The 27,530-nt window shown below is 38.6% G+C and overlaps 1 protein-coding gene across 7 annotated transcripts in view; it reads left to right on the top strand.

Moving 5' to 3' along the window:
* CPEB3 (cytoplasmic polyadenylation element binding protein 3) overlaps positions 1-27,530 on the top strand; it is a 190,237-nt gene that overhangs the window by 102,785 nt on the left and 59,922 nt on the right. For all 7 annotated transcript variants that reach the window (XM_049646401.1, XM_049646400.1, XM_049646399.1 and 4 more), the window contains 2 exons: positions 9,961-10,128; positions 12,252-12,341. In XM_049646401.1, coding sequence (XP_049502358.1) covers positions 9,961-10,128; positions 12,252-12,341 — 258 coding nt within the window. The remainder of the gene's footprint in view (positions 1-9,960; positions 10,129-12,251; positions 12,342-27,530) is intronic.

The raw sequence follows: 27,530 nt of genomic DNA, 5'->3' as shown, positions 1-27,530 counted from the left end.
CTTGTTGGAATGAGCACTAGGTGTTATATGTAAGAGATGAATCACTGGGTTCTGCTCCTGAAACCAGTACTACACTGTATGTTAACTAACTTGAATTTAAATAAATAAGTTAAAAAAAATTTTTTTAATGTTTATTTATTTTTGAGAGAGAGACAGAGACAGAGCATGAGCAGGGGAGGGGCAGAGAGAGAGGGAGACACAGAATGTGCAGCAGGCTCCAGGCTCTGAGCTGTCAGCACAGAGCCCAACAAGGGCTTTAACTCACAAACTTTGAGATGATGACCTGATCATGACCTGATCATGACCAGTCGGATGCTTAACAGACTGAGCCACCCTGGTGCCCCTAAATAAATATTTTTTTTTTAAAATTAATGATTATATATAAAGTATTTATCCAAGTGTATTTCCCATTATACCCATTTTTGTTTTAAAGATGTGTTTCATTAGACAGATGTTGATTTATCTTCCCATATTCCCCTATAGAATCAAAATGATTCCAAATAATTTTAATATTTTTTTCTGGAGTATTCTGGCATTCTATAAGCTTTGATATATCTCTTCCTATACACTGCAGACCCTGTTAGAAACTAGACCAACAGGTAGTGTCATACAAGATATTTGACTACACATTTCACACCTGTTTAAAATATATGTTACCTTTTTCATATGAGCTTTTAAGGTCTCTGGGAGACTTCTGTCCATAAGTAGACATGTTGGTTCTGCCAGTACTCTTGATGTTTAACAGAATTTCTTGAAAAGCAGCAAGGAAAATATAAAATATTCTTTTAAACAATGTAAATGAGCAAATACAAAGAATGATCAGTTACTTTACTAGTAGAGTTACTATTATAAAATGTACTTCTGTGTACATTTAATCCATAAAAATCTATTGACATGATATGAGGTATTAATCTTAGGTAATAACAGAGGTTCTAAAAATCCAATGAAACAAACTTGGGTTTCAAGTTGAAGTTGGGTCTTTTTGCCAAAAGTTTGGTGAAGGGAGGAGAGATCATCTCTGTCAGTGAGACCATGATACAGACATGGCATCCTGCTAATTCAAACATGGTTATGTGAGTTTTCTTGTCTAAAGGAATGTATGGTCCCTCAGTGAAACACGGACAGCTGAAGAAATTCCTGTTTATGGTTATAATATCTGAAACATTACTGCTTATAGTAATAGGGAGATTTGAGCACAGGAAATGGTGAGGGGAATAAGATCACTGGTGTTTTGTTTTTGCAAGAAGTTGGTCTGGGAGGGTTTTAAACAATGACACAGGGGTTCTGAGCTGTCCACCCAAATTGCATTTGTGTGCTTGTGTGCTTACTTGGGGTTGGATGCAGTGCTAGACTCTAGATGTGTTCTGTCTCCCTACAGAATGTTCATTCTAGTAGGAGAGGGACAATAAATAAGGGAAAGAAACATTTCCATACTCGATAATTGTGAAGAGTGCTAGGCAAGAAAAATGGGAACTTCCCTCTAACCTAGGATAGTTTTCTCTGAAAAGATGTTATTTAAACTGAAACCCAAAGGATGGGAAGACAGGTATCTTTAAGGAAAATTTCTCTTGTGGAAATTTTCAAACATACACAAAAATAGAACAGTTTATTGAACTCTGTACCCATCAGTTAGCTTCAATGATTATCAACATTTTTGCTAATCTTGTTTCATATATCCTCTCTTTTTTCCCCTCTTTCTTTAGAATGTTTTAAAGGAAATTCCAGAAATTTTAAGACAGCTATTTTAAGAGGCTTGTGGCAAAGTACTGACAAATACTACAACATTGTTAAACTTTGAAAACATACTAAGTGAAAGAAGGCAATTACAAAAGATCAAATATTGTAAGATTCCACTTTTAAGAAATATCCTTTCTATTAATATAGAAAGTATCAATAGTAGACTACAGTAGTCTATAGTAGTAGACTAGTATTGCCTAGGCCTGAGAGAGTTCAAGGAAAATGAGGAGTGGCTGCTAATGGGTTAATTGGATGAATTGTATGGTAGGTGAATTATATCTTAATAAAGGTTTTATTTAAAAAGTGTGTGTGGGGCGGGGGGGGGGGGGGGGGGTGAGGCATGAAAGGGCTTTGTGTATTTGAGGAAGTAGAGACCAGAATGACTGAGCTTGGTAGGAGAGAGAGGAGGGTGTATTAAGATGAAGTTGGAGGAAGGAAGGAAATATGATCTTTCTGGGCTTTAGCTCCTGGTAAGGATTTTGAACTTGGTCCAAGTACAAGAGGAAATCTATGAATGTTTTAAAGCAGGGTCAAATGATCATATTTATGTTTTTAAAAGAGCACTCTGGCTATTATTTAGAGCAAAGTGAGAAAGTGGGTTGTCTAGTTCAGAGTGAAGGTAGTAGTCTAGGCAAGAGGTGATGGCGTTTTCGGATACAGTGATGGCGGTAGAGTTGGAAAGACATGAACAAATGGAAGATATATTCTAGAGGATAGAATCAACCTTTTTTAATGGCATTAAATTGAATAATTGAATGTGGGCAGTAAATAAGAAGGAAGACTCAAAACTGATGTGCAGGTTCCAGCTTGAGCAACCAGATGAATGCAATGCCATGTATTGAAATGGGACCAGGAGAGAACAGGATCAAGGTGGATGTCAAGAGTTCATTTAAAAACATGTTAAGTTTGTGATGCCTAAGACATACCCACATGGTAATGCCAAGTAAGATGCACTTTAATATCTGTATGTTAGGGTATTGTGGAAGATGTTTATGTAATGCAAGGAATTCTGCTCCCAGAGATTTGAAAACCATTCATCTAGTTCAAATCTCTCATTATGTAAATGAGACTCAGATGTGTGAAATGTTTTGTCCAAGATTACAAAGTAAAGCTGGAACCTGACTATCTTGACTTTCAGGCAACTTTTTTTTTCCTTAGGGGAGTCATTCTTCATAATTCTTAAAAAAAAAAAAACAAAAAAACCCAAAAAACCTGGGCACATGGGTGGCTTAGTTGTTTAAGTGTCCAACTTCAGCTCAGGTCATGATCTCGTGGTTTGTGAGTTTGAGCCCCGCGTCAGGCTCTGTGCTGACAGCTCAGAGCCTGGGGCCTGCTTGGGATTCTGTGTCTCCTTCTCTCTCTGCCCCACCCCCCACCCCCACCTCGTGCATCGCTCTCTCTCTCAAAAATAAATAAACATTAAGAAAAAAATACTCCTCAAGTGACTAATTTCTGAGCTCCTTGCAAAACTAAACAGGCTTACAGTGGAAGTACTGGGCCACAAATAGGGTGAAGCTGCTGGATTGACTACAGAAGCTTTGGTGGGAGCTGAGAGGTGAGGTCTGGGCAGCTTTGAGAACTATCATGGTCAGTGGGCTCTTGTTTTCCCATCGTAAGTTGCAGGAAAGGGAGCCTCCTAAGTAAGCAAGAGTTCTTCTCTCAGATAAGCCTTCATGCTTAACTAGTGCTTTGTGGGTTTCATATTTGGCACTTTTCTTACAAGGCTCTTTTAGCTTTAAGTTGTCTCTGTATTCAGAGATGATTTGTTCCGTTACTGAACAAAAAACTACATTCTGGTTATTAATTGAAAATAGATATCACAAAAGCAGAACCATTGGTGAAAGGAAAGCCAAATGGCCAAATTGCAGCTGTTGAGAAGTATTCTCCTGCTTCTCTTGAAATAGTCAATATGAATGTTTTACATGGAAGTATCAGATTCTTTTTTTTCTTTTTTAATGTTTATTCATTTTGAGAGAGAGAGACAGAGTGTGAGCAGGGAAGGGGCAGAGAGAGAGGGAGAAACACAGAATCCAAAGCAGGCTCCGGGCTCCAAGCTGTCAGCACAGAGCCCAATGCGGGGCTTGAACTCATGAACCATGAGATCATGACTTGAGCCAAAGTTGGACACTTAACCAACTGAGCCACCCAAGTGCCCCTGGAAGTATCAGATTCTAAAGCAGATTTATATGCTAGGCACATAAAAGTATAATTTTGGGGAAGTAACATGGCTTACTTAAAATGTTTTGGTGGGGCGCCTGGGTGGCTCATTTGGTTAAGCCTCCGACTTCGGCTCAGTCATGATCTCACAGTTTGTGGGTTCAAGCCCCTCATTGTGCTCTGTGCTGACAGATCGAAGCCTGGAGCCTGCTTCGAGTTCTGTGTCTCCCTCTCTCTCTCTGCCCCTCCCCTGCTCACACTTGCCCTCTCTCTTGCTCCCTCCCCCCCCCCAAAAATAAACATCAAAAATAAAAATGAAAGACGTGTTTTGGTCTTGGGCAGTGCTTTTCATTAAAGAAAAATAATGTCAGAGAGATGCTAGTTAGTGAAGTAGAGCTTCTCACAGGACATGATTTGGGTGTAGCCTCTTAAAGTTTCAGTTTCTAATAACACATATCTGGAAACTAAAATTTTATCAGTCTTCCCAGGGATGATTCGTCTTGGGGGGAATGGATTTATGCCAACCAAATGAATGCACAAATACTAATCGCATGAGGAACCCCGGACAAATCAGAATACCAATGTTTTAACTTAAGGAGATGAACGTAACAGAAATACAATTTTAGTGGCTGATTATTTGTCTACTAGTTTAAAAGTCAAAGTGGTGCCTCTTCACGGTAGCAAAGTACTAAATTAATTAATAGAACAGTCCTTCAGGAACTTATAATTAGAGCATAGGGAAATAGATGGTTTTCAGGCTATGGAAACATCAAAGGAACAATTCTGTCCCACAGAGGAGTAATCCTACCAGTATGATAAAATCCTTTTAACTTCGTTTGGTCTACACTTGTGTCTTCTAAATGCTTCCTACGGACTGACGATTTGTTCCATCAGCACCGAGGCAGTTACGTTACAGTAAGGTTGACTAGATACAGATTTTACATTCTGTTGCTGAGGATGTACTTTCTTTAACTTGACTGAATTTGGATGTTTCCCAAGGCTCCATATACTTGACACAATATCACTTTCAAGTGGATGCCTGCTACAGACAGTTAATCTCCATTTCACTCTTAAACTTGAGTGTAGGGATCACTGGGGAAATTTGTTAAAAGTGCAGGTTTTCAAATTTGAACCCCATGCATTCAGATTAAGTAGATCTGGGGATTGGGCTCTGAGACCTATATTCTTAGTTCTTATCCACAGAGAAACATCACATACATGTGAATTCTTAGCAGTGTCATTTCCAAGGGCAACTTTATCACTAAAGTCTATGGTACTCTAAATACTACTAATAAGACAGAGGTTCGGTTTTAAAACCTTGACAAGTTTCTTATGTACCCATAACCAATTTTTAAAATAGTCCAAATTTTTACAATTAGCTCTTGATTTTATTTTCTTTGCCAGAATATTTTGGGAAGCTGTGGTTATGTTGGCCATGCACAAAGAAAGGTGTCTTTTTTTCCAGAATGCCTTGAATATCTACTTTGTCTCCTTCTTCACTGCTCTTGTTCAAGATTTCCTCATCTCTCATCTGGACTGTCCCAGATTTCTTCAAACTCTTGTCCTATTCCCTCTTTTCTTTTTTCTTTTTTTTCTTTTTTTTTCCCATCCCCTCTTTTCTTAGGTGCAAATTACTGGTGAGGGTGATGGGGGCTATTGTAGGATGTGGGGTAGAGGGAGTGACAGGGTCACAGGCATCTCAGAAAAGTCATTTTTGACAGGATGGAAGATGATTAGATGGCAATATCAGTCTCCAGGAAGTGATTGAAGTTAAAAAAAAAAAAAAAGGTAGTATTAGAATGAAATATTAAATTTGGAAAATGGGGAAATTTCCTATTACTTTTGTAATATAGAGTATAGAATATAACACTTGAACATATAGAAGCAATGGAAAGGGTCTTAATTTCCTAGGACATGGTTTCACGTCTTGCTATTGTCACACCTGTGTGTTGTATTCCAGCATACGCTTGCAGTAGTGTGTGTTTGCACATACTGTCACCCTTTTCTGGATGCTGCCTCACTTTTAATATTTACTGAATCCCTTTTATGTGCCCTCATTAGGACAAGAAGATACAGTAAACGAGATTAAATTGGTCCCTGTCCTCATAGAGCTTACATTTTAATGGGATTGGGGAATGAGATACCAAATAAAAACCCACACGATAGTATAATGGTAATTAGGAAAAGTGTTAGGAGAAGTGCAATGAGTGGATAGAAAAGGGAACTAACCTAATCTAAAAGGTCAGAAAGGTTCTGCCTTCAGGAAGTGACTTTTCACCTGAGATTAAGGATTAAGTGGGAATTAACTAGAAAACTGGGGAGTTGGGAAGAGAGTATTTGGGCAACAGGGAAACACCTTGTCCTTAGTGCCAGAGGCAAGGAGGAATGACCAGGAAATTCAAAGGAAGTCTTATGTGATTGGACGTTGGTGAACCAGAGGGAGAGAGGCAGCAACTGTGATATAGGAGATGACAGAGGCCTACAAAATTGACACTGATGTTTTTGTACTTTATCCAACACCAATGGAAGGTTTTAAGGATAAAGGTGAGTGCGGTTATGTGTTCAGACTAATATTTGAAAATGGTGACTTTGGCTGTTTTGTGGAGCAAGCATTGTAGGGTTCAAGATAGACATCAGTAGACTAAACAGGGTGTGTTACAGACTCATTAAACTATTAGTTCAGGGCAGAGATGATAGTGATCTGGACCCCCATGGCATTAGGACTGAAGATGGGAGAAGTGAATGGATTGATGAATTATTTCATAGCTTGAATTGATAGGATTTAGTGAGTGAGAGATTAGGTTTGGAGTATGAAAGGGAGATGTCAAGGAGGACTCCTAGATTTCTGGATTGAATTGGATATGGAAAATCGTCATTTCTGTTGAGATTGCAGGGAATGCTAGAGGACCTAGTTTGGAGGGAAATACCAAAGCTGTTTTGAAAGTTCTTTCTCTATGGATTCTTGTTCTTTACCTTAGAAATTCCAAAGCCCACAAGATTCTGCTCAAGGTTGTCTTCCTATGAAATCACTTTAAAGGTCTCTCCCCATCCCATCTCCTGTAGGGCAGTAAATTGTGCTCTTGGTAAATTCTTCTCTTAGTACTTAATTCTCTGTTTTATAATTATGCATTTGCCTGTCTCTCACCAGACTTCTTTGTCAAGAACTTTCAAATAACTATCTTATTTGGTGATTCTAGAATATGGATAAATATTTCTTTGGGTGTTTTCCACTGAACTATATATATTTGAATGTTTCCTTTATCTTAAGTCCATGTTGATTAAGTTATTTTACTGTGGTGCTTTTCCCAACTGTTTGTATTCTAACGTGGATTGTGAATGTCTGGGAAGGGCATACGGTGTGCAGTATTTATTTGTCTCCCCCCACCCCCACCCCCATCAGCCTTTGTTTTCTGAGCATTTAATGTTACTAGTGTTGAGGGTAAGAGGTAAGGATAGGAGTACTGTGTGGGAAATGCTGATTTGGGTATGTGCCTGTCACAGAGCAAGCATATAACTCTCTGAGTGTAGACTATGTGAAAAGCAAACCTAACAGTTGTGGGAGCACATCCCTGGATGTCTTTGAGAAGGTCATTTTGCCTGTAGTTCCTGCAAATCTATTTCTTTTACCCCATTGATCAAAACAGACATCAAGGGATGAGAATTTACTGCCTATTGTTTGTTCCTGCCAGGCTAAGAAAGCTAGGTGACTGAGGTGACAAATTTTATTCTGTTTCTTTGTAGCTAATCTGGGAAGAGCTGAACAAAAAATTCTTAGGTCCTTTCATTTATTAACTCCCAACATCAAAATAGAGCCTTTCTTATACCACCTGGGTTGTTCATAAAATAAACAGAGTTATATTAGTAGCCATTTTTTTGTAAGAGAAATAAATGTCCAGTATTTTTGTAAGACTATTTATATTCTGTTTTAGAGAGTTGGCTGTAGTGACGCAGAATCTAGCTTTCAGGGAAATATAGACAGGATAGACTAAATGGGGAAGACACTGTTCTTTTTTTTGAAGAATGTATGAATTTATTTTAGAATTTTGAATTTATTCAAAAGTTAGAGAGCTCAAGAAGTTCATTTTTAGAGTGTAACCTAATGGAAAGTTTCACCAGGAACTCACTGACTCAAACAGGAAATATATTTGTTTTTAAACTTAGATTTTATTTTGTAATATTGGGTGGCATCATTGTGTTACATTTATTAACAGACTAACTGCTGGTATCTTTCTTATAGTCGTGTGAAATGGGTAGATGCCTTTTCTGTATAAACTCTACTTGGCCATAGAGTTAACAATGAAAATAATTTTTTTGAGTGATATAAAATATTGTTTAGGTTAGTAGGGTGGAGATGTCATAACCACATCTACATCTGTACTCCCACATCTTAATTTATGTGTTCTCATTTACGTGTTTCACCTGTTTTTTTTTAAATATATGAAATTTATTGTCAGATTGGTTTCCATACAACACCCAGTGCTCATCCCAACAGGTGCCCTCCTCAATACCCATCCCCCACCCCCCATCAGCCCTCAGTTTGTTCTCAGTTTTTAAGAGTCTCTTATGCTTTGGCTCTCTCCCACTCTAACTTCTTTCCCCCCCCCCCTCCCCTCCCCCATGAGTTCCTGTTAAGTTTCTCAGGATCCACATAAGAGTGAACACATGTGGTGGTATCTGTCTTTCTCTGTATGGCTTATTTCACTTAGCATAACACTCTCCAGTTCCATCCACGTTGCTACAAAGGGCCATATTTCATTCTTTCTCATTGCCACGTAGTACTCCATTGTGTATATAAACCACAATTTCTTTTTTTTTTTTTTAATTGAAAGTATTTATTTCCATTTGTCCATATTTTTTGAAGCAAAACCACATGGTAAGCAATAGAATATTTTATTTTATTTTATTTTATTTTGTTTTCCAATATATGACATTTATTGTCAAATTGGTTTCCATACAACACCCAGTGCTCATCCCAAAAGGTGCCCTCCTCAATACCCATCCCCCACCCTCCCCTCCCTCCCACCCCCCATCAACCCTCAGTTTGTTCTCAGTTTTTAACAGTCTCTTATGCTTTGGCTCTCTCCCGCTCTAACCTCTTTTTTTTTTTTTTTTTTTCCCTTCCCCTCCCCCATGGGTTTCTGTTAAGTTTCTCAGGATCCACATAAGAGTGAAACCATATGGTATCTGTCTTTCCCTGTATGGCTTATTTCACTTAGCATCACACTCTCCAGTTCCATCCACGTTGCTACAAAAGGCCACATTTCATTCTTTCTCATTGCCACGTAGTATTCCATTGTGTATATAAACCACAGTTTCTTTATCCATTCATCCGTTGATGGACATTTAGGCTCTTTCCGTAATTTGGCTATTGTTGAGAGTGCTGCTGTAAACATTGGGGTACAAGTGCCCCTATGCATCAGTACTCCTGTATCCCTTGGGTAAATTCCTAGCAGTGCTACTGCTGGGTCATAGGGTAGATCTATTTTTAATTTTTTGAGGAACCTCCACACTGTTTTCCAGAGCGGTTTCACCTATTGTTAATGCAAATGCTTATTCCCAAATTGGATTAGCTTGAAATGACAGGGAAAATTCGATCATGTTTAGTCCTGCACTCAGAGAAGTTATCAACCTTTGTTGTCAGTTTAATATTCCCTCTGCTGTCAGGGCCACTCTGAACCTTTGAACAAATAAAAATATGTGAATAAAGACTACTTTTCTATTTATTTTAAGAAATGTCTGGGGAAAAGAAAAATAACTGCTGAATACTCTTAGCAGCAGTAATATGGACTGTTTTAAAAGGTAGTGATTTTTAGCAGCAAAAACAGCTCTAATTTTTTATTCTTCTCGCTATCAATCCAGTTATTTCCGTGCTGTACATACCTTTACACAAAAATGGTGGTATTATCTAGACCCTGTAATCTGCAGTCGCTTATCCTATTGTAAAAGTCACAGTTCAGGATACTTCTTTTATTTTTTGTATGATTCAGTCTACACTTTGGCTCCTAATAAAGCATCTCTTGTCCAAGAAAATAATTTTAACTGTGGAAACTTCCACGTTTGTTTCAGGTCGGTCTTCTCTCTTTCCCTTTGAAGATGCCTTCCTGGATGACAGTCATGGCGATCAATCCTTGTCATCTGGCTTAAGTTCTCCCACTCGCTGTCAAAATGGAGAACGAGTAGAACGTTACTCCAGAAAGGTGTTTGTTGGAGGCCTTCCTCCTGATATCGATGAAGGTATGACGCATTCATTAATGACTTTATAAAGGCCAGATTTGTTCTTCGTGTGATCTGACCCTGTCTCTCCTCTCCAAGCAGCTTTAGAACATTCATATTTTAGTGTTCAGAGGATGAAAATATATGATAGATGGGGAAGTAATAGATTGTGCACTTCAGGTCTGCTGTTCAAATGTGTGTATATATAGCAGTCTCCCAACAGTTTCTTGTTTTCTAGGCCTTCATTTGGGGATACGTTTTAAAATAATAATGAAAGTTAATATTTATGAAACTCTCCATAGGCCCATTATTGTGCTAAGCGCTTCACATTACATTATCTCATTTAATCCTTATAGCTATCCTATAAGGCATATCCTACCAACTCCATTTTATAGATAAGGAAAGAGGCTCAGAGAGAGACAGTTTGTCCAAGGTTGTGTAACTAATGGTGCACCTAGTGCTCAGAATTATTCTGATTCCGGTGCTTTTGCTCATATTTATCACACCATCCCATCTCATATTTTAATATATCGATTAGTAAAAAGCACCCTTTGCCTTTAAAAGAATGAAAACTAATTAGAATTTTTCTTAATATTTTTGAGATACCATCAATCCAAAAGTGAGTTTTCACTTATGCTCGAAGCCAGTCAGCACATAGTAGGTTGTCAGTAGATATTTGTTGACTGGACCAATGAAATGTAATTGTGACAGAATTAGCCTAAAGGAAAAAACAACTCTAGTTCTGGTAGGTTTTGGATCTGCTGTAAAAATATTGTTAAAACAATTGCTTTGTCAGTATTGTTGTAGCTATGGCATTTCTCTAATTTATCATGATTTTCTTTTTCGCGGTGATAAAGGAATAGTCTCTAAAAGTAATTTTATCTTAGGGGCACTCTGGGAGGCTCAGTTGGTTGGGCGTCTCGGGTCATGACCGTATGGTTCGTGGGATCCAGCCCCATGTGAGGCTCTACCACTTGTGTGCATGTGCACGTACTCTCTCTCACTCTCTCAAAATAAATAAACTTTTAAAAAATATTTTTAAAAAGTAAAAATAATTTTATTTTAGACTTATTTCTTTAAGGTTGTACAGAGCTGGAGACTCATTTTCCTCCAAATTATTTTTATACTGGTGTTAATCTCATCTATCAATTGGATTTTTTTAAAGACAAAGTTTAGATCATGGCTGAGAGAGTGGCAACTTAAATCTGAGTGTGGGCTAAGTTATAACCTTCTGCTTTGAGTCAGAAGTCAGAAGGAAAAGGTAAATTTATTGAGCTATAACGTTGGAAACATTTTCTTCATAGGATGTGTCATAGGTAAGTATGAGAGAAATAGATCATTGGTTTTAACTTTTTATCATCAAATAGAAGTACCTACTTTTTGCCCCTATTCCTCACCAAAAGAATTGTATCTATTTCTTTTTTTTTTTTTAAGTTTATTTATTTTGAGAGAGAGAGAGAGAGAGAGAGAGAGAGAGAGAGAATATCAGTGGGAGAGAAGCTGAGAGAAGGGTACAGAGCATCCGAAGCAGGCTCTGTGCTGACAGCAGAGAGCCTGATGCAGGGCTCTAACTCACGAACTGTGAGATCATGACCTGAGCTGGAGTCAGATGCTTAACTGACTAAGCCACCCAGGTGCCCCAAAGAATTGTATCTATTTCTAAAATAATCTCAGAGAGTCATAATCTTAGATTACTAATAATCATAACCTAAGATTAATAATGTTAGATCTTTTAGAGTTTATTTTGCATAAGGGAAAGCACGTTTTAAATATTTTGTAATCTTTTGCTTTTGCCTTTGTTCTAAATACAGAACATTCCTATTTGTAGAGTCTTTTTTTTTTTTTACTTGACTGAGAGGTCACCTTAGTTAATGACAGATTTTTTTTCTTCCAAACTCTTTATGTCAAATTTACTGGCAGTGAAGAGCAATGAATTATAGTTAGAAACACATTTTGCATGGTTGAAAGTGAATAACCAAATGTACCCAGCAGACAATTGTATTTCACTTAGTAGGTTTGATTTCTGTAAAAATGCTTTAGAAATAGCTCTCAAAACGTTTTTTAAATAAAAAGACATGCTTTATGCCATTCTGTTTGCAATATTTTTTTTTCTCTTATACTAAGATTCCTTTTTTGTTTTATAGATGAGATCACTGCCAGCTTTCGCAGGTTTGGACCTCTCGTTGTAGACTGGCCTCACAAAGCTGAAAGCAAGTCGTATTTTCCTCCTAAAGGTAATGCACTTAAAATGTCTCCACTGCCTGCCTGTTGGAGAGCTAGCATGACAGTTCAATAAAATTATGACAGCCTTTCAATTCTTGAAATAGCAGTTGGATTTTTTCCCCTAATTAAGAAAATATTTTATTGTTGATCATCTTTTTGTGTCTTACTGTTTCCACTTGGAGACTGTTCCCCCCAGGAGCACACTCATTGTTTTAGGGCATCTATTTGTTATATCAACGGTGAGATTTTGTGAGTCTTGTGTGAGTGAACCTTGTGCTAAGTTTTCATTATTTGAGAGGAAAAAAATCTAGGATTTTGAGCAATGTCAGTGAGTGGAGAGGGAAAGATTATTTAGAGTCAAATATTATTTGTATCCCAGTGTCCTCTGGTTTTATAGGTCTTATAAAACCCAAACTTTGAAAACCTAGTGGCTGAAAAATGACATTGTATGAAATTACCTTTATTCATGTCTGTCTTCAAAAAAAATTTTTTTTTAATGTTTATTAATTTTTGAGAGACAGAGACAGAGTGCAAGCAGGGGAGGGGCAGAGAGAGAGGGAGACACAGAATCAGAAACACGCTTAAGGCTCCAGGCTATCAGCACAGAGCCTGATGCGGGGCTCAAACTCCAAGCCCTGAGATCTTGACCTGAGCTGAAGTCAGACACTTAACCGACTGAGCCACCCAAGCACCCCTATTCATGTCTGTATTTTAAGTGACTTAGTGTGTTGAGGGGTAGAAGGCAAACTAGCAAAGAACTCTTCACGTGAACTCTTCCCTTATTTTTAGTAGGCTTTTTTGATAATTTACGAAGACCTGAAAATATATTACTTTGTTCATAGTCTGTAATTTCTGCAGAATTCAGGGAACTTTTCTAGTGATATTAGCTCTGGGTAAACTCCTAGAATTACATGGAATAGTGTTTGGGGTTAAAAAGGAAGTTTTCTTCATCTGTAGCTATATTTCAAAGATGTGTTTCATCTCCAAAGAATTGTTTTTTTGATATGTATTATTGTGTAACATTATTCCTTCAAGAAGATGGAGTCAAAATACTTATCTTTCCTGTGCTTTGTACAGGAATGAAATTATAGCTTAACCTGGGAAAGGTGGGTGGCTTCTTCTTATGTCTGGTTTGTTAGGTTTCTTTGCCACCTATATTTCTCCTCATTCTCTCAACAACCTGTGAAAATATTTTCACTAAATATAGGGCTGTTTACTTTTAACATTTCCTTTTTACTTCTCTTCAAGAATTTTTAAAGTTAAAAAAATAAGTTTCATATTAAGCACAAAAGATAAAAATCGCCAGCTGATTATTCCATTGAAGGAATGTATTCACCACCTTGTGGTACATGTATAACACTGTGTAAAAACACATGTTTAAAACATGTTTCTAAGAGTGCTAATAATTCCTTGAATCAGAGTAGTGTTATTTCAGTGAACGGATGAGTTCACCACCACACTGTGCCGCAGGTAATATGCTCTGTAAAGTCACATGTATTAAAAAGTATTCCTAAGAGTACCAGTTGCATTTGAGCATCAAGACAGTGTCATCTCAGTGAAAGAATGTGTTCACTACACTGTGGCACATGTAGCACGCTATCTAAAATTACATGTGTAAAAGATATTTCTAACAGTGCTAGTTGAAAAAAAATCATCATGCTGAGAAGGTATAAAAACACCTCTAGTATCAAAGGTGTCAGGTGATCTGATCATCATGAAAAATGAAGATAGGGGCGCCTGGGTGGCTCAGTCGGTTAAGCGTCCGACTTTGGCTCAGGTCATGATCTCACAGTTCGTAAGTTCAAGTCCCACACGGGGCTCTCCACTCTTAGCATAGAGCCCATTTCGGATTCTCTGTGTCCCTCTCTCTTTGCCCTTCCCCCGCTCTCTCTTTCTCTCTCCCTCAAATATCAACAAAAATGAAGATAAACCTGTATAGTCATGTCCAAAGAAAATTATCCAAATCTATATCTGACATAATCACTGTATACATTTTATTAAATATCCTTCTGTTGTCTCTTTATGAACATAAACATTTATAGGAAATTTTGCAATTACGTAAATGGGATCACGCTGTGCATGCTGTTTAATAACTGCATTTTCCCCTCAGTAATGTCAACATCTTTCTGTAAGAGACCTACATTATCTTACTGACTTTATTTGATTTAATCCATCCTGTTAGTGGACACTTAAGTTGCTTCTAACTGTTTTGTCTCAGGGATCACACTTCAGTGAACATCCTTATGCCTTCATCTTTTTGTCCTTTATCATTACCTCTTAGGGTGAATTTCCAGAAGTGAGATACATATTTTTTTAAACAGATTGCAAAGCTGCCCTTAAGGAAAGTCATATATGGGGGCGCCTGGGTGGCTCATTCGGTTGTGTCCAAGTTTGGCTCAGGTCATGATCTCACAGCTTGTGAGTTTGAGCCCCATATTGGGCTGTGTGCTGACAGCTTAGAGCCTGGAGCCTGCTTTGGATTCTGTGTCTTCCTCTCTCTCTGCCCCTCCTCTGTTCTCACACACACACACACACACACACACACACACACTCACTCTCTCTCTCTCTCTCTAAATAAGCGTTAAAAAGTTAAAAAAAAGAAAAAAGAAAAATCATATACGTTTATGTTCCCATCAATATTATCTGATTTGTAAAACTCTGAGGAAATGATTCTTTTTCAATCTTTGCCAATCTGATGGTTAAGATAACATTCCCCCCCTCCCCCCCTTGGGCATTCTTTACTGGTCTTTGAATTTGTTTTACTTTTTTTGATTGACTTCTCATTTCTGTCTGGACTTTATATTGGAGTAAGTCACAGGAAGCGATCCAGTTATATTTTTCCTGGTAGCATGCCAATCATCTCAATAGTCATTTATTGACTAGTACATTTTTTTTTCTCATTGATTTGAAGCATTAGAAATAAGTGTTGATTGAAATATTATCTCTCTCTCTCTTTTTTTTTTTTTTTAAGTTTTTCATTTTGAGAGAGAGAGAAAGTATGAGCTGGGGAAGGGCAGAGAGAGAATCCCAAGCAGGCTCCATGCTGTTAGCTCAGAGCCCAACATGAAGCTTGAACTCCCCGACTGTGAGATCATGACCTGAGCTGAAATCAAGAGCCAGACACTTAACCAGCTGAGCTACCCAGATACTCCTTGGAAGGTTCTCTCTTCTCTTTTTCAGTGGAATGCATTAAGTTTTTCTGGAATCACTCTGTCCAGTGTGATAGTCACTAGCCACATGTAGCTAATGAGGGCTTGAAATAGGACTAATTTGAATTGAGACATGCTATAAGTGTAAAATATACACTGGATTTTGAAGACTTAGTTTTATAAAAAAAAAAAAAAGGTAAAAGATCTCATTAGCAATTTTGTTTTCATGTTAGAATAAGTTTTTGATATATTGGATTAAATAAAAAATATTAAAGTGAACTTCGCCAGTTTCTTTTTACCTTTTAAATGTAGATATTAGAAATTTTTGTTTTCTATTTTAAAGTTTATTTTGAGAGAGAGAGAGAGAGAGTGTGTGTGTGAGAGAGAGAGAGAGAGAGAGTGGAGGAAGGGCTGAGAGAATGGAAGAGAGAGAATCCCAAGCAAGCTCTGTGCTAACAGCCCAACTGGGGGCTTGAACCCATGAACCGTGAGCTCATGACCTGAACTGAAATCAGGAGTCAGACGTTTAACTGATTGAGCCACCCAGGAGACCCTAGAAACAAAATTTGGTTTTAATTAATTAATTTATTAATTACACCCAAGTTAGCATATAGTGCAACAATGATTTCCTGAGTGGATTCCTTAATACCTCTTACCCATTTAGCCCATCTCCCCTCCAGCAACCCTCTGTTTGTTCTCTGTATTTAAGAGTCTCTTATGTTTTTTCTCTTTCCCTGTTTTTATATTATTTTTGCTTCCCTTCCTTTATGTTCATCTGTTTTGTATCTTAAATTCCTTATATGTGCGAAGTCATATGATATTATTTGTCTTTCTCTGGCTAATTTCGCTTAGCCTAATACCCTCTAGTTCCATCCACGTAGTTGCAAATGGCAAGATTTCATTCTTTTTGAGTGCCGAGCAATACTCTATTGTATATATATATACCACATCTTCTTTATCCATTCATCCATTGGTGGACATTTGAGCTCTTTCCATACTTTAGCTTTTGTCGACAGTACTGCCTTAAACATTGGGGTGCCTGTGCCCCTTTGGAACAGCACACCTGTATCCCTTGGATAAATACCTAGTAGTGCAATTGCTGGGTCGTAGGGTAGTTCTATTTTTAACTTTTTGAGGAACCTCATACTATTTTCCAGAGTGGCTGCACCAGCTTGCATTCCCACCAGCAATGCAAAAGAGATCCTCTTTCTCTGCATCCTCGGCAACATCCATTGGTGCCCGAGTTTTTAATTTTAGTCATTCTGACTGGTGTGAAGTGATATCTCATTGTAGTTTCGATTTGTATTTCCCTGATGATGACTGATGTTGAGCATTTTTTCATGTGTCTGTGAGCCATCTGGATGTCTTCTTTGGAGAAGTGTCTATTCATGTCTTTTGTCCATTTCTTCACTGGATTGTTTGTTTTTTTGGGTGTTGAGTTTGACAAGTTCTTTATAGATTTTGGATACTAACCCTTTATCTGATATGTTGTTTGCAAATACCTTCTCCCATTCTGTCGGTTGCCTTTTAGTTTTGCTGATTGTTTCCTTTGCTGTGCAGAAGAAGCTTTTTATTTTGATGAGGTCTCAGTAGTTCATTTTTGCTTTTATTTCCCTTGCCTTTGGAGACATGTTGAGTAAGAAATTGCTGGGGCCGAGGTCAAAGAGGTTTTTGCTTGCTTTCTCCTCTAGCATTTTGATGTCTTCCTGTCTTACATTTAGGTCTTTCATCCATTTTGAGTTTCTTTTTGTGTATGGTGTAAGAAAGTGGTCCAGGTCCATTTTTCTGTATGTTGCTGTCCAGTTTTCCCAGCACCATTTGCTGAAGAGACCGTCTTTATTCCATTGGATATTCTTTCCTGCTTTGTCAAAGCCATGTGTTGGCCATATGTTTGTGGGTGCCCCTAGAAAATTTTAAATTACATATGCGACTCATATTTCTATTGGAAATCACCTCCCTAAAACAAGGATCAGTAAACTACCTGTTTTTTTTTTTTTTTTTCAAATGTTTATTTATTTTTGAGAGGGGAGGGGCGATACAGAAAGAGAGGGAGACACAGAATCCGAAGTAGGCTCCAGGCTCTGAGCCATTGGCTCAGAGCCTGATGTGGGGCTCGAACTCACGAACTGAGAGATCATGACCTGAGTCGAAGTCAGACGCTTAGCCAACTGAGCCACCCAGGGGCCCCATAAACTACCTGTTTTTATATGGCCTAGCTAAGGATGGTTTTTATGTTTTTAAGGGTTATAAAAACACATATGCAAGAATATGTAGCAGAGACCATATGTGGCCCTCAAATCCCTTTGAAGAAAGTTTGTTGACTCCTGCTCTAAAATAGTTTAGGGAGCTACTCATCTCGCTTCTGAGACATCCAGTGACAAAAGAGGCAGCCTATATATTTTAAAGGAAGTCTGTATAGATATTAAATTTTGCTTTTCAGTTGAGTCAAATGCTTCCCTGAAATCTTTACCTGCTGGTTAATTGTGTGCCATAAAGTAAAATATACTTGGTCCTTTAAGTACCAAGTCATTATTGTACCATTTGTCTCTTGGTACTTAAAGGACTATGAGTTTCTCTTTAAGTCTTCTCTTTTGAAAGATAAATATTTTCACTTCTCTCAGTAATACCTTATGTCTAGTGGTTTCTGTATCACCATTTTTCTCATCTGCCTTTTTTGTATATGTGTCATGTGTACAATATCCTACTTAAATTTGTTATGGAGAATTGAAGAGAGAACATTTGGGTTGGTCTGGGCAGTACAAAGTTTAGTAGTTTTATTAATTCCATGGTTTTTGATGCTATTCCTGTATAATAGCATATTAATAAAGAACTATGGAACATTAAATCTGGTGCCTTTATTCTACACCAGAGGTTGAGTGTTGAGATAGGCTGGTGACATCTAGGGGTCTCCCAATTCTGATCTGCAAGCTTGCATAGCAGATTGCCTTTCATGTGATTAGGGGTTAGGAAGACAAATAATTATTATACTGTTGGCTCCTGTTGTATTTTGCTTTCAGCTAAAATCTGAAGGTTGACCTGTTTTGAGAGGACCTAAAGAAATTTGATGTTATTCCAAGATTGAAGTAACTTTGAGAATCCATGTCCGTTACTTTGAATGTTGGGAACATCTAAGGAGTTCACCCCTACTATTCTTTTTTTTTTTTTTTTAATGTTTATTTATATTTATTTTGAGAGACAGTACTAGTGGGGGTGGGACAGAGAGAATCTCAAGCAGGTTCTGCACTGTCAGAGCAGAGCCTGATGCAGGGCTTGATCCCATGGACTGTGAGATCATGACCTGAGCTGAAATCAAGAGTCAGAAGCTTAACCGACTGAGCCACCCAGGTGCCCTTCACCCCAACTGTTCTGTGCCTTCTTAATAATGCCCCCTTGTGCTATTTCTCCTTTTCCTTAAATTCCTTAGGTTTTAATTCAGATCCATGCCTTTTTGTTAATGCCCTTCATGCTGAGTGTACTTTTCTTTAGGTTGCCCTAGGTTGGCCATTACGTACAGTTTATTTGGCTATACATTTTGGTTTATGTGTAAGTAGAAAGCAAAACATAAACCATCTATTGAACCCTTCAGCGTTTCTCTCAGAAAGTATATGCCTAATGAAATACATATTCATTCATCTGGCAGGTTTACCTGTAGAGATATGCAGTAGGGTTTGTAAAACCATAACCATTTCAGTGGACTGTGGAGAACTTAAAATCCATGTAGAGAAACAGTGTCCAGGCACATCAGTTGTCCTCTTAAGTATTGTCTGGCCAACACAATAGGAGGTAATGGAGTCTGGGACTCTCTCCAGCACACAGACCACCAAGGTATTTGATCAGCCATTTGAGGATATGCAAAGTCCTGTGGATCGCTTTGTGTGTAGGCCACAGCAGATAATTCCTTGTTGTTCTCTAGAGCACCACTGAGAACATGAAAGGTGGAGGAAGGCATGGAAGTCAGAATATGTGTTTTCATATTTGGTCTCAGACCTTATAACTTGTAGTCCTGTGAGGAAAATAAGAAATTAGTCAACTAATTACAAAAATAAACACAATTATAAACTGTAATAGTTCTGTAAAGGAAAAATAAAGAGTACAGTGACTCTAAAAAGTGGGCCTCAATTTAGAGGAGGGATGTAGAGAAAGCTTCTCTGAGAAGATGACAGCTAAACAGATCTGAAAATTGAGTTCTTAGTCACAAAGTTAGGGAAGCCGTTTCCCGAGTGGAAGAGTACCATATGGGAAAGACTGAGTATGAAAGGGCTTTAGTACCTTTGAATAAACGAAGTGTGGTTGGAGTGTTAAAAAAGAGAAAATGATGTAAAAGAAAGAGCCTCAAAACAGAAGGATTTATTTTTCTTCACTAAATTGACTTCATCCCCACAGAGAGCGGACACGAAGGCATTTGTGTGGTGTTTGTCTTTGGGGCGGAGGAAGAATGGAATTGAAATATCAGTTTAAGTACTTTCAAATAGCTATTGATAAAATGGAAGTAAAATCTTGCTTTGTGTTTTCTACATTTAGTTCTCGATGATGAAAAGAAATCCAACGCTAGTCAAATTATTGAGGAAAAGTTTTCTGAGATCATCTTTGCATACTTTTTAGGTCTGCATTAGCAAAGTTGAAATTGTGAAGTCTGGAAAGAGAGGTTCTTCCATATCTTAGGGCATGAACCAAATCCCACATTCATACAGAATTGTAATAAATGACATTTATGTTTATAATAGCTTGGCTACAGGTAATTTGAAGACAGTTATTGAAAAAGAATGGCAAAAGAACAGAATAAATGCAAACAGAGGGCTTAGGTCCTGATGCACATGATTATGCAGCATTGGGAATATCAATCCATCAAATATTTGTTGCTTGTCAATCTGTGGAAGAGTCTATATTTGGCCTTATAGGGGATCTAGAGAAGATTGCAGTTTCCTGGAGGAAACATGGAAACAACGGATATGAAATATTAAGTCATGGTAAAGAACATGGGTTCTAGAACTAGATTTGTTGGACTCCTCTACATATTAGTTGTACGACCCATAGGCATGCTGTTTATCCTTTCTGTGCCTTAGTTTCGTCACTTGGTAAAAGAGGGATAATGACAGTACCTATTTCAGAAGGTCATGATGGGGATTAAAATGAGTACGTAAGTCCATGTGGAGTGACTAAAGCATTCTCTGCATACAGTAGATATTATGAATGATACTGTAATTTTTTTTAAATACAGATCAATGTATGGTTAATGACAAGTGAGCAAAAAATACTCTCTGCATGCAGAAGAGAAGCAGATTGCTGTGGGCTGTACAAGGCCTTGATCTTCAAAACTAGGCAGGAAAAGAATAGGCAGGAATTGCAGGGGGCTGGAATTATGATAATTAGGATGGCAACCCTTTACTAAGGGCTTGCTATGAGCAAAGCATTGGGTTACAATTTTCTAAATTATATTTAATCTTCCCAACTGCACAAGGTAGGCACCTTAGTGTTATTTTATATAGAAGAAGAAACAGATTTAGAAGAGGGCAGTTTGTCCATGGTCATGTGTTAAGTGACAACAGGTTAGCCTCAGAGCCCAGCGCTCTTAAATATTGCACTCTACTATTCTCATTTGGGAATAAGGACAGCCCAGAGGTAGGCAGCAGGCTTAATTAAGGCAGGATTATGTGGTAGCTTGACTGCCAAGCCTAGGACTTAGACTGAGTAACCAGTGATGAAGAATACAGGCTCTGGAGCAAGCTGCCTGCTTTGGATTCCTGTTCGCCTACTTGCCATATATGTGTCTGCTGGTTATTTTCCTAATTCTCTACTTTAAAAAAAAAACCCTACAAAATGGAAATAATAATAGTATCTAATTCTGTTTTGAGGATTAAATAAGAAAATGCACGTAGAATACTTTCATATTACCCAGATATTGAAGTCTTTTTTTTTTTTTTTTAAAGCAAGGGAGAGGTTGGGATATTTTTCTTCGGTTTTGGTGTTTAGCCAGGGTCAGAAAAACTATTTAGGAATTTCCTGTAATCTAGCTTATAAGAAGTAATAAGGACCACAAAGACCCAAGATATTAGCATGGAGGTATTACTGGATTGGTGGCAATAAGAGACCGGTGGGAGTGATCAGGATGGTGGCAAACTTGATGTTAGGGTTGTGTTAAAATTTCTTCCACTGAATGGGGGCATTATATTTCTCTTGAATGTAGGGGAGTCAATTGAGAGAAAACTAGTTTGGTGTGGTGATGATTTGACTAAAGACACATAGAGTTTGGTATGTCCTCACATCTGATCTGAGAGGAAATTACTAGTGGGCAGTGAGATTGCAGTTACATAGTTTGGGAAAAGAGACTGGCACTGGGGGCACACATCTCTTGAGAGTCATCTTTTTGGAGAGGAGGGAGAAGATGAAAAACAGGTAATACGTAAATGTTGTTAGGAACCAGAAGGAAGAAGAGAACACATCAGGAGAGACCTGGGTGAATGAAGTACTAGGAGTATGTCTGTGGCCATGGAGGCGAAGGAAAGAAGCTTCAAGAAAGAACATCAGCATCATTAGCTATTGCAGGGTTACTAAGAAGACCTCCATGGACTAGAAATAAGTGTGGGCCTCTTGTCAAGTACATGATCATAGGAATTCCTATTGTTATCTTAATTCTAGGTCTTAGTATACATTGTAATGAAGTAGGAAAACCAGAGCAAAGCAATCTAGTTTGTACTGAACAAGTGTTACCTTTATAAGTAAGAATAATCCTGCTTCCCCAGCAGAACCAACCGCCATCATTTTTTGTTTCCTTCCGGTCTCTCTCTATTCATACATATCCTTTTTTGTGGGCGGTGGGGGGGGGGGGTGTGTAATTGTAGCAAAGATCCAGTTTTCTATCCTCCCTCTTCCCTGCCATGTTACTACATAATTTTCATATTTTTCAAGAGTCTGCCTTACCTATTGTTATACCATAGTTTACTTGCTTATTGGTCATTTAGGCTATTATAAATAACGCTCCTGTTAATATGTCCTTGTATGTGGCTTTTTCTTTCATAGTGTTTTCTTTAGGATAGATTTGCCGAAGCTTAACTGGAGTTAAAGAAATGAAAATCTTAATGACTCCAGATTCCATATCACATGGCTTCCCAAAGCAAATTTCCCTATGTAGTTTATACTAATTTGGACATCTGCAGCCCCACTTTTGCTTACTTCTAAGTTAGATAGATGGTACGTTACAGTTGTGGACTTACCTTTTGCCTGTATGTTTGGAATATAATGGACTCCTGCAGAAGCCAGAAACCACATTGGTATGAATCTTCTACTGGAAGCATTTAAACCTTTCCTCTCAGGTCTCATCTGTTGAATCTTGGTCATCATCTATGGTTCTCTCCCTTACCCACTCTGACTACACTGACTTCTTTGCTGTTCCTTGAGGCCCACTCAGGTCCCTCAGGGCTTTAGTACTTTCTTCTGTCTGAAACTGTCTTTTCCCAGATTTCTGAATGGGCTATTCACCTCTTCCCTTAGACAGACCTCTACTCAAATGTCACCTTAACAGAAGTATCTTTCCTGATTTCCTTACCTAAAATAGAAGTCTTTTTATATTCTATCTTCTATCTTCTTGCTCTCTTTCCCTCTTACCTTCATTTTATTTATTTTTTACTTCATTTTATTTTTCTTCAAAGTGCTTATCATGACCTGGAAAACTTATGTTTTTCTGTCTGTTTTCTGGATCAGAATGTAATTTTTATGAGAGTAAGGTGTTTTTATGTTTTGTTCACTGCTCTATGCCCAGTACCTTGCATACCTGCCTCAGTAGCTGGCCCTTAGATATTTGTTAAATGAATGAATTTTATCTTTGCAAATGATGAGCTCACTCCTAGAGTACTAGAGCAGAAGTCTATCACCTTTTAGAGCTGGGAAGTTCCGTAAAGATCATTTTAATACAATCTTCATTTTAAAATGAGATTCGAAGAGGTGAGGTGTCTTTTCCTAAGAGTGCACAGCTGTTATCAGACAGACTTGGACCTAGCAGACAAATAATTCATGCTGTTTTATCTGGTGAATTAGAAAGGAAATAGTTTTTATTTGTTTGACTAGTATGTATCATGTGTGGGAAAGGAACATTGGTTTAAACTTGGACTTTATAAATTCTAAGATTTAAACATAATTGATAAAGTATGCTGTTATTTACAGGACTGGATTTTATATAAAAATTAGCAACGTAAGTTGTATGACCCATGAAATAGTTTCACAGCTACTTAAAAATGAAAGTGCTGCTTGGCTTTTTCCTGAATTCTTCTGTTCTGTTGGTCACACTCACATAACGGTATTTCCAAGATCTGGTTTAGGCTGATGCTGGAGCTAGGAGCATGGGATTACATCCCGTATAGCTTAACCATGGGAGTCTGCCCCTTGGGTGATGCCACACCATTACTGCACATAGGTGCACTGCTTTGTAATTGAGTTCTTTGACTACAAAGGTCAGAGGTTCTCTTGTACTACGTCAAATTAGGGATGTGGTGAAAGCCGCAGAATAGAAGCTGTGCTAGAACCAGGTATCATGAAGGTGTCATGCTAGGGAGTCAAACAGTGGGAGCTATTAATTCTTCGTTGTTCATATTCTGCCATTATCATGACTCAGCTTTTCTCTGCATGTGTGCTCGTCTCAGATTGTACTTCCAGTGGGAAAACTGTTTTTATATTTCTAGTAGAATTCCAGAAAAAGGGAATCTGATTGGCCCAGTTCATTTTTTAACACCTAGGTGTGACATAGGCCATCCTAAGGACCGTGGCCATAGAGTCCTTGACTGCTTAATAAAGAAACAGCTTAGTTCTGCTTCTGTGAACGTCACTGCTAGGAAGATAAGTTGGGCATGAAAAGATTTTATGATGATAAAAGGCTCTTCCTGGGAGAATAGCCCATGTCCAAAGTTGCTGTCACTAGAGCTACAAAAAATTGTCTGCCCACCCTGAGCCTTCTACCCTTCGTTTTATACTACTAAGCAGCTGCTCTTGATAACACTAGTAGTCACCTCTTGATAACAAGAGGTGGGACTGGGGCCAGGGAGAAGAGCTGGCATCTCCTGGGCAGTGAGTACAGCTGCAGTACCACTGTTTACAGAGACTTCTGGGACAAAGGTGAGGACAGCAGCCAGCTGCAGATGTTGGACAGGAGATTAGCCACGTGGCTCTAAAACTGTGTTCACAAGTTGGTGATGCTGGCAGTGGAGTGCAGGAGGCTGTCCCAGCCCAGCTGGGCAGCCAGTTTCAGTTCTGGCAGTCCAGGAACACAGGATTCAGGTGCACAGCAGGGTGAAGGGGAACAGTAACAGGCATGCAGATTTATGCAAGAATGACACATACCTTTCAATCTGCTGATTCCCGCCCACCTTGAATAAAGTGTGTACTTCTGAGTGGCTGTTTTTTCTGGTGATCATCATGTATTTCTTCTGCACTGGCCAGGCTGGCTTGACTGCTGGTCCTAGGGACCAGGTCATGCAGTAATGGAAGGGTATACAATACCAGCATGGTTTGTGAACCTGGAACAAGCCAGGCCACATGGGTTTCAGATTAGCTTTTCTGCAGCCAGCTAAAGAGATACTGTTTGAAGAACAAGAAAGAAGACTCTACTTTAAATGGACAAAAATAAATCATTGTGAAGCTGTATAGGCTGGATTCATGGCATCTATTTCTTTGTCCTTCAGTTTATCTAAATCTGGCTTTGGAAAGGAAAGTTTTCAAACTTCACATTTTTTTCCCTTGTAGTATAACTTGAATGGAAATAAGTCAGTGTTGTTTTAGGCCCGTATTCCAAGTTTTTCCACCTTCTGAGTTACATAAACTGATCCAAGTTAGGAAACGAAAGGGTTTTAGCCTGTACTTAACCTTTTGCAGTTTGTAAGCTTTTGAGTAATACTTTGCTTTTTTTTTTTTTTAAAGCAGATCCTAGCTTATAATACCCATACTCTTTAGTGAATTCCGTATTTTAATATTTAATTGATTGAATTTCATTCTCAGGAAGGCTTTTCTTATAAAATCGTGGAAACTGTACTGCAGGGCAGCAAGAGTGGGCTTTTTGTTTTGTTTTGTCCTGTTTAGACAACGGGCAGTATCCTATTATTGCTTTTAAAATCTTAGCCCACCCTCAGTTTAAACTGTTTTATTAAACACCTATCTCTTTTGCATTGTATTGAAGGTGAATAGTAAGAGTCTTTGATTTCAAAGCAGTTATAGTTTGAGGGACTGTATAGAAAGGAGTAGGCAGGGGAACCTGGGTGGCTCAGCCGGTAAAACATCGACTTCGGCTCAGGTCATGATCTCATGGCTCATGAGTTCGAGCCCTGCATCAGGCTCTGTGCTGACAACTCAGAGCCTAGAGCCTGCTTCGGATTCTGTATCTCCCTTTCTCTGCCCCTCCCCCGCTGTGTAAGGAGACAAAGCCTGAGCAGCCATATAAATAACAGAACCATCTTGTGCTCTGTCACAAACAGTATCTGTTGTGCCAAGTCCAGGCAGAGGTGCTAGGAAAGGGGCGGGGCGCACGGGGAGATGCTTGTTGAGCTCAGAGAAGCCAGAAACACCCCTGTTGAGAACTTTGTTTGGAAGAGAGTAGCTTTCAGGAACTGAAATGGAAGGCACGAAGTTGACAGGCTGAGGCTGAGTGAATGTTTTAGCAAAGGGTGTAGATTGGGACAGAACTTGTTGACAGGAATTGGATGAGCAAGTGAGACCAAGAGAGGATAGGTTAGTTGAAAAGGTTTGGAGGGGCGCCTGGGTGGCTCATTGGTTAAGTGTCAGACTTTGGCTCAGGTAATGATTTCATGGTTCCTGGGTTCAAGCTCCACGTATGGCTCGAGATCTGTGCTGACAGCTCAGCCTGGAGCCTGCTTCAGATTCTTTGTCTCCCCTCTCTCTGCCCCTCCCCCACTCGCGCTCTGTCTCTCAAGAAAATGAATAAACGTTAAAAAAATTTAATTTAAAAAAAAGAAGAAAAGGTTTGGAATGGGAAACTGAGAGGATCTGGTAAAAAAATTTGAAAGCTGAGAACAAAGACTTGGGTTGTCTTTTAAAATAAAATGGAAGCTTTACTCAAGTCTTCCGTCTTGAGAGGGAGAAATGGTGGCAAAGAGAAAACCTATTGGCAGCAGCATCAGGAACTCACCAGAGGATTATTAAGGTACGAGGAGGAGGGGAAATTAGATTGTCAAAGTTCAAGCCCTCTACAAGCAGGGTTGGGCCAAAGCTTCATCTATAGGGAAGTGCCTAGACTAAAAGTTGTCTGATGCTGAATGAGGGAGAGTAACAAGCAGTGGGTCAAGAGCTGGGGGTTTGTGGACTCAGATGTGGGCCGCAGTTACTGGCTATATGACACTGAGCTAGTTATTTAATCTCTGAGCCTCAGTTTACTCATCTGAATGATACTCATTGGGTTATTAAATGGATTATGTGAAGTCTACATACACACCGACACAGTACTTAGGCTTAATAGGTGTTAAATTATATTAGTGTCCTTCCCCCAGATAAAAATGTAATGCTCAGTAATAATAAAACCACCTGACCAGTTTGACCAGTTTCCTCCCACATCCCCAGTCTGGTCTCTGTTTTCATGGTCAGGTGCTTGTTAGAACTGACTGTGACTAGAATTGACAGACCAGCAGACTTCACAAGGACCTCTTTATGTAGGAAATGTGAGGTTATGTAAACAGAGCAGGTTTTAAGCCCAAATGCCCCAGGTCACTGCCCTGGACTGCAGGACTTTACTAAGAACATAGGAAGTAGATTGCCAATTTTCAACTCTCAGGTGGTTCTACCCATCAAACTTGTTTTCTTGTTCATTCCCACCTGCCCCTATCCCTGCCTGCCAAGCCAGAAATCCACAAAGAAACATTTACTAGTGCAATAGAAAACACAAAACAGGCTAGAACCAAAATGTTTGAGCTTCACCCTTGTATAGTAAATATAGTCAAAGAAATATGTTTAGTTCTGAATCCATGGGAAATGTTCAGGAATCCAAGGACTTGGGCAGTATCTGCAGAGTCATCTCTACATCTTTTTTTTTTTTTTAATGTCTTTTTTTTTAATTGATTT

Source organism: Panthera uncia, chromosome D2 (genome assembly GCF_023721935.1).
Source record: "Panthera uncia isolate 11264 chromosome D2, Puncia_PCG_1.0, whole genome shotgun sequence".
Taxonomy (NCBI): Eukaryota; Metazoa; Chordata; class Mammalia; order Carnivora; family Felidae; genus Panthera; species Panthera uncia.
Note: the sequence above shows the minus strand (reverse complement) of the source record. Positions and strands in the feature narration are given on the sequence as shown.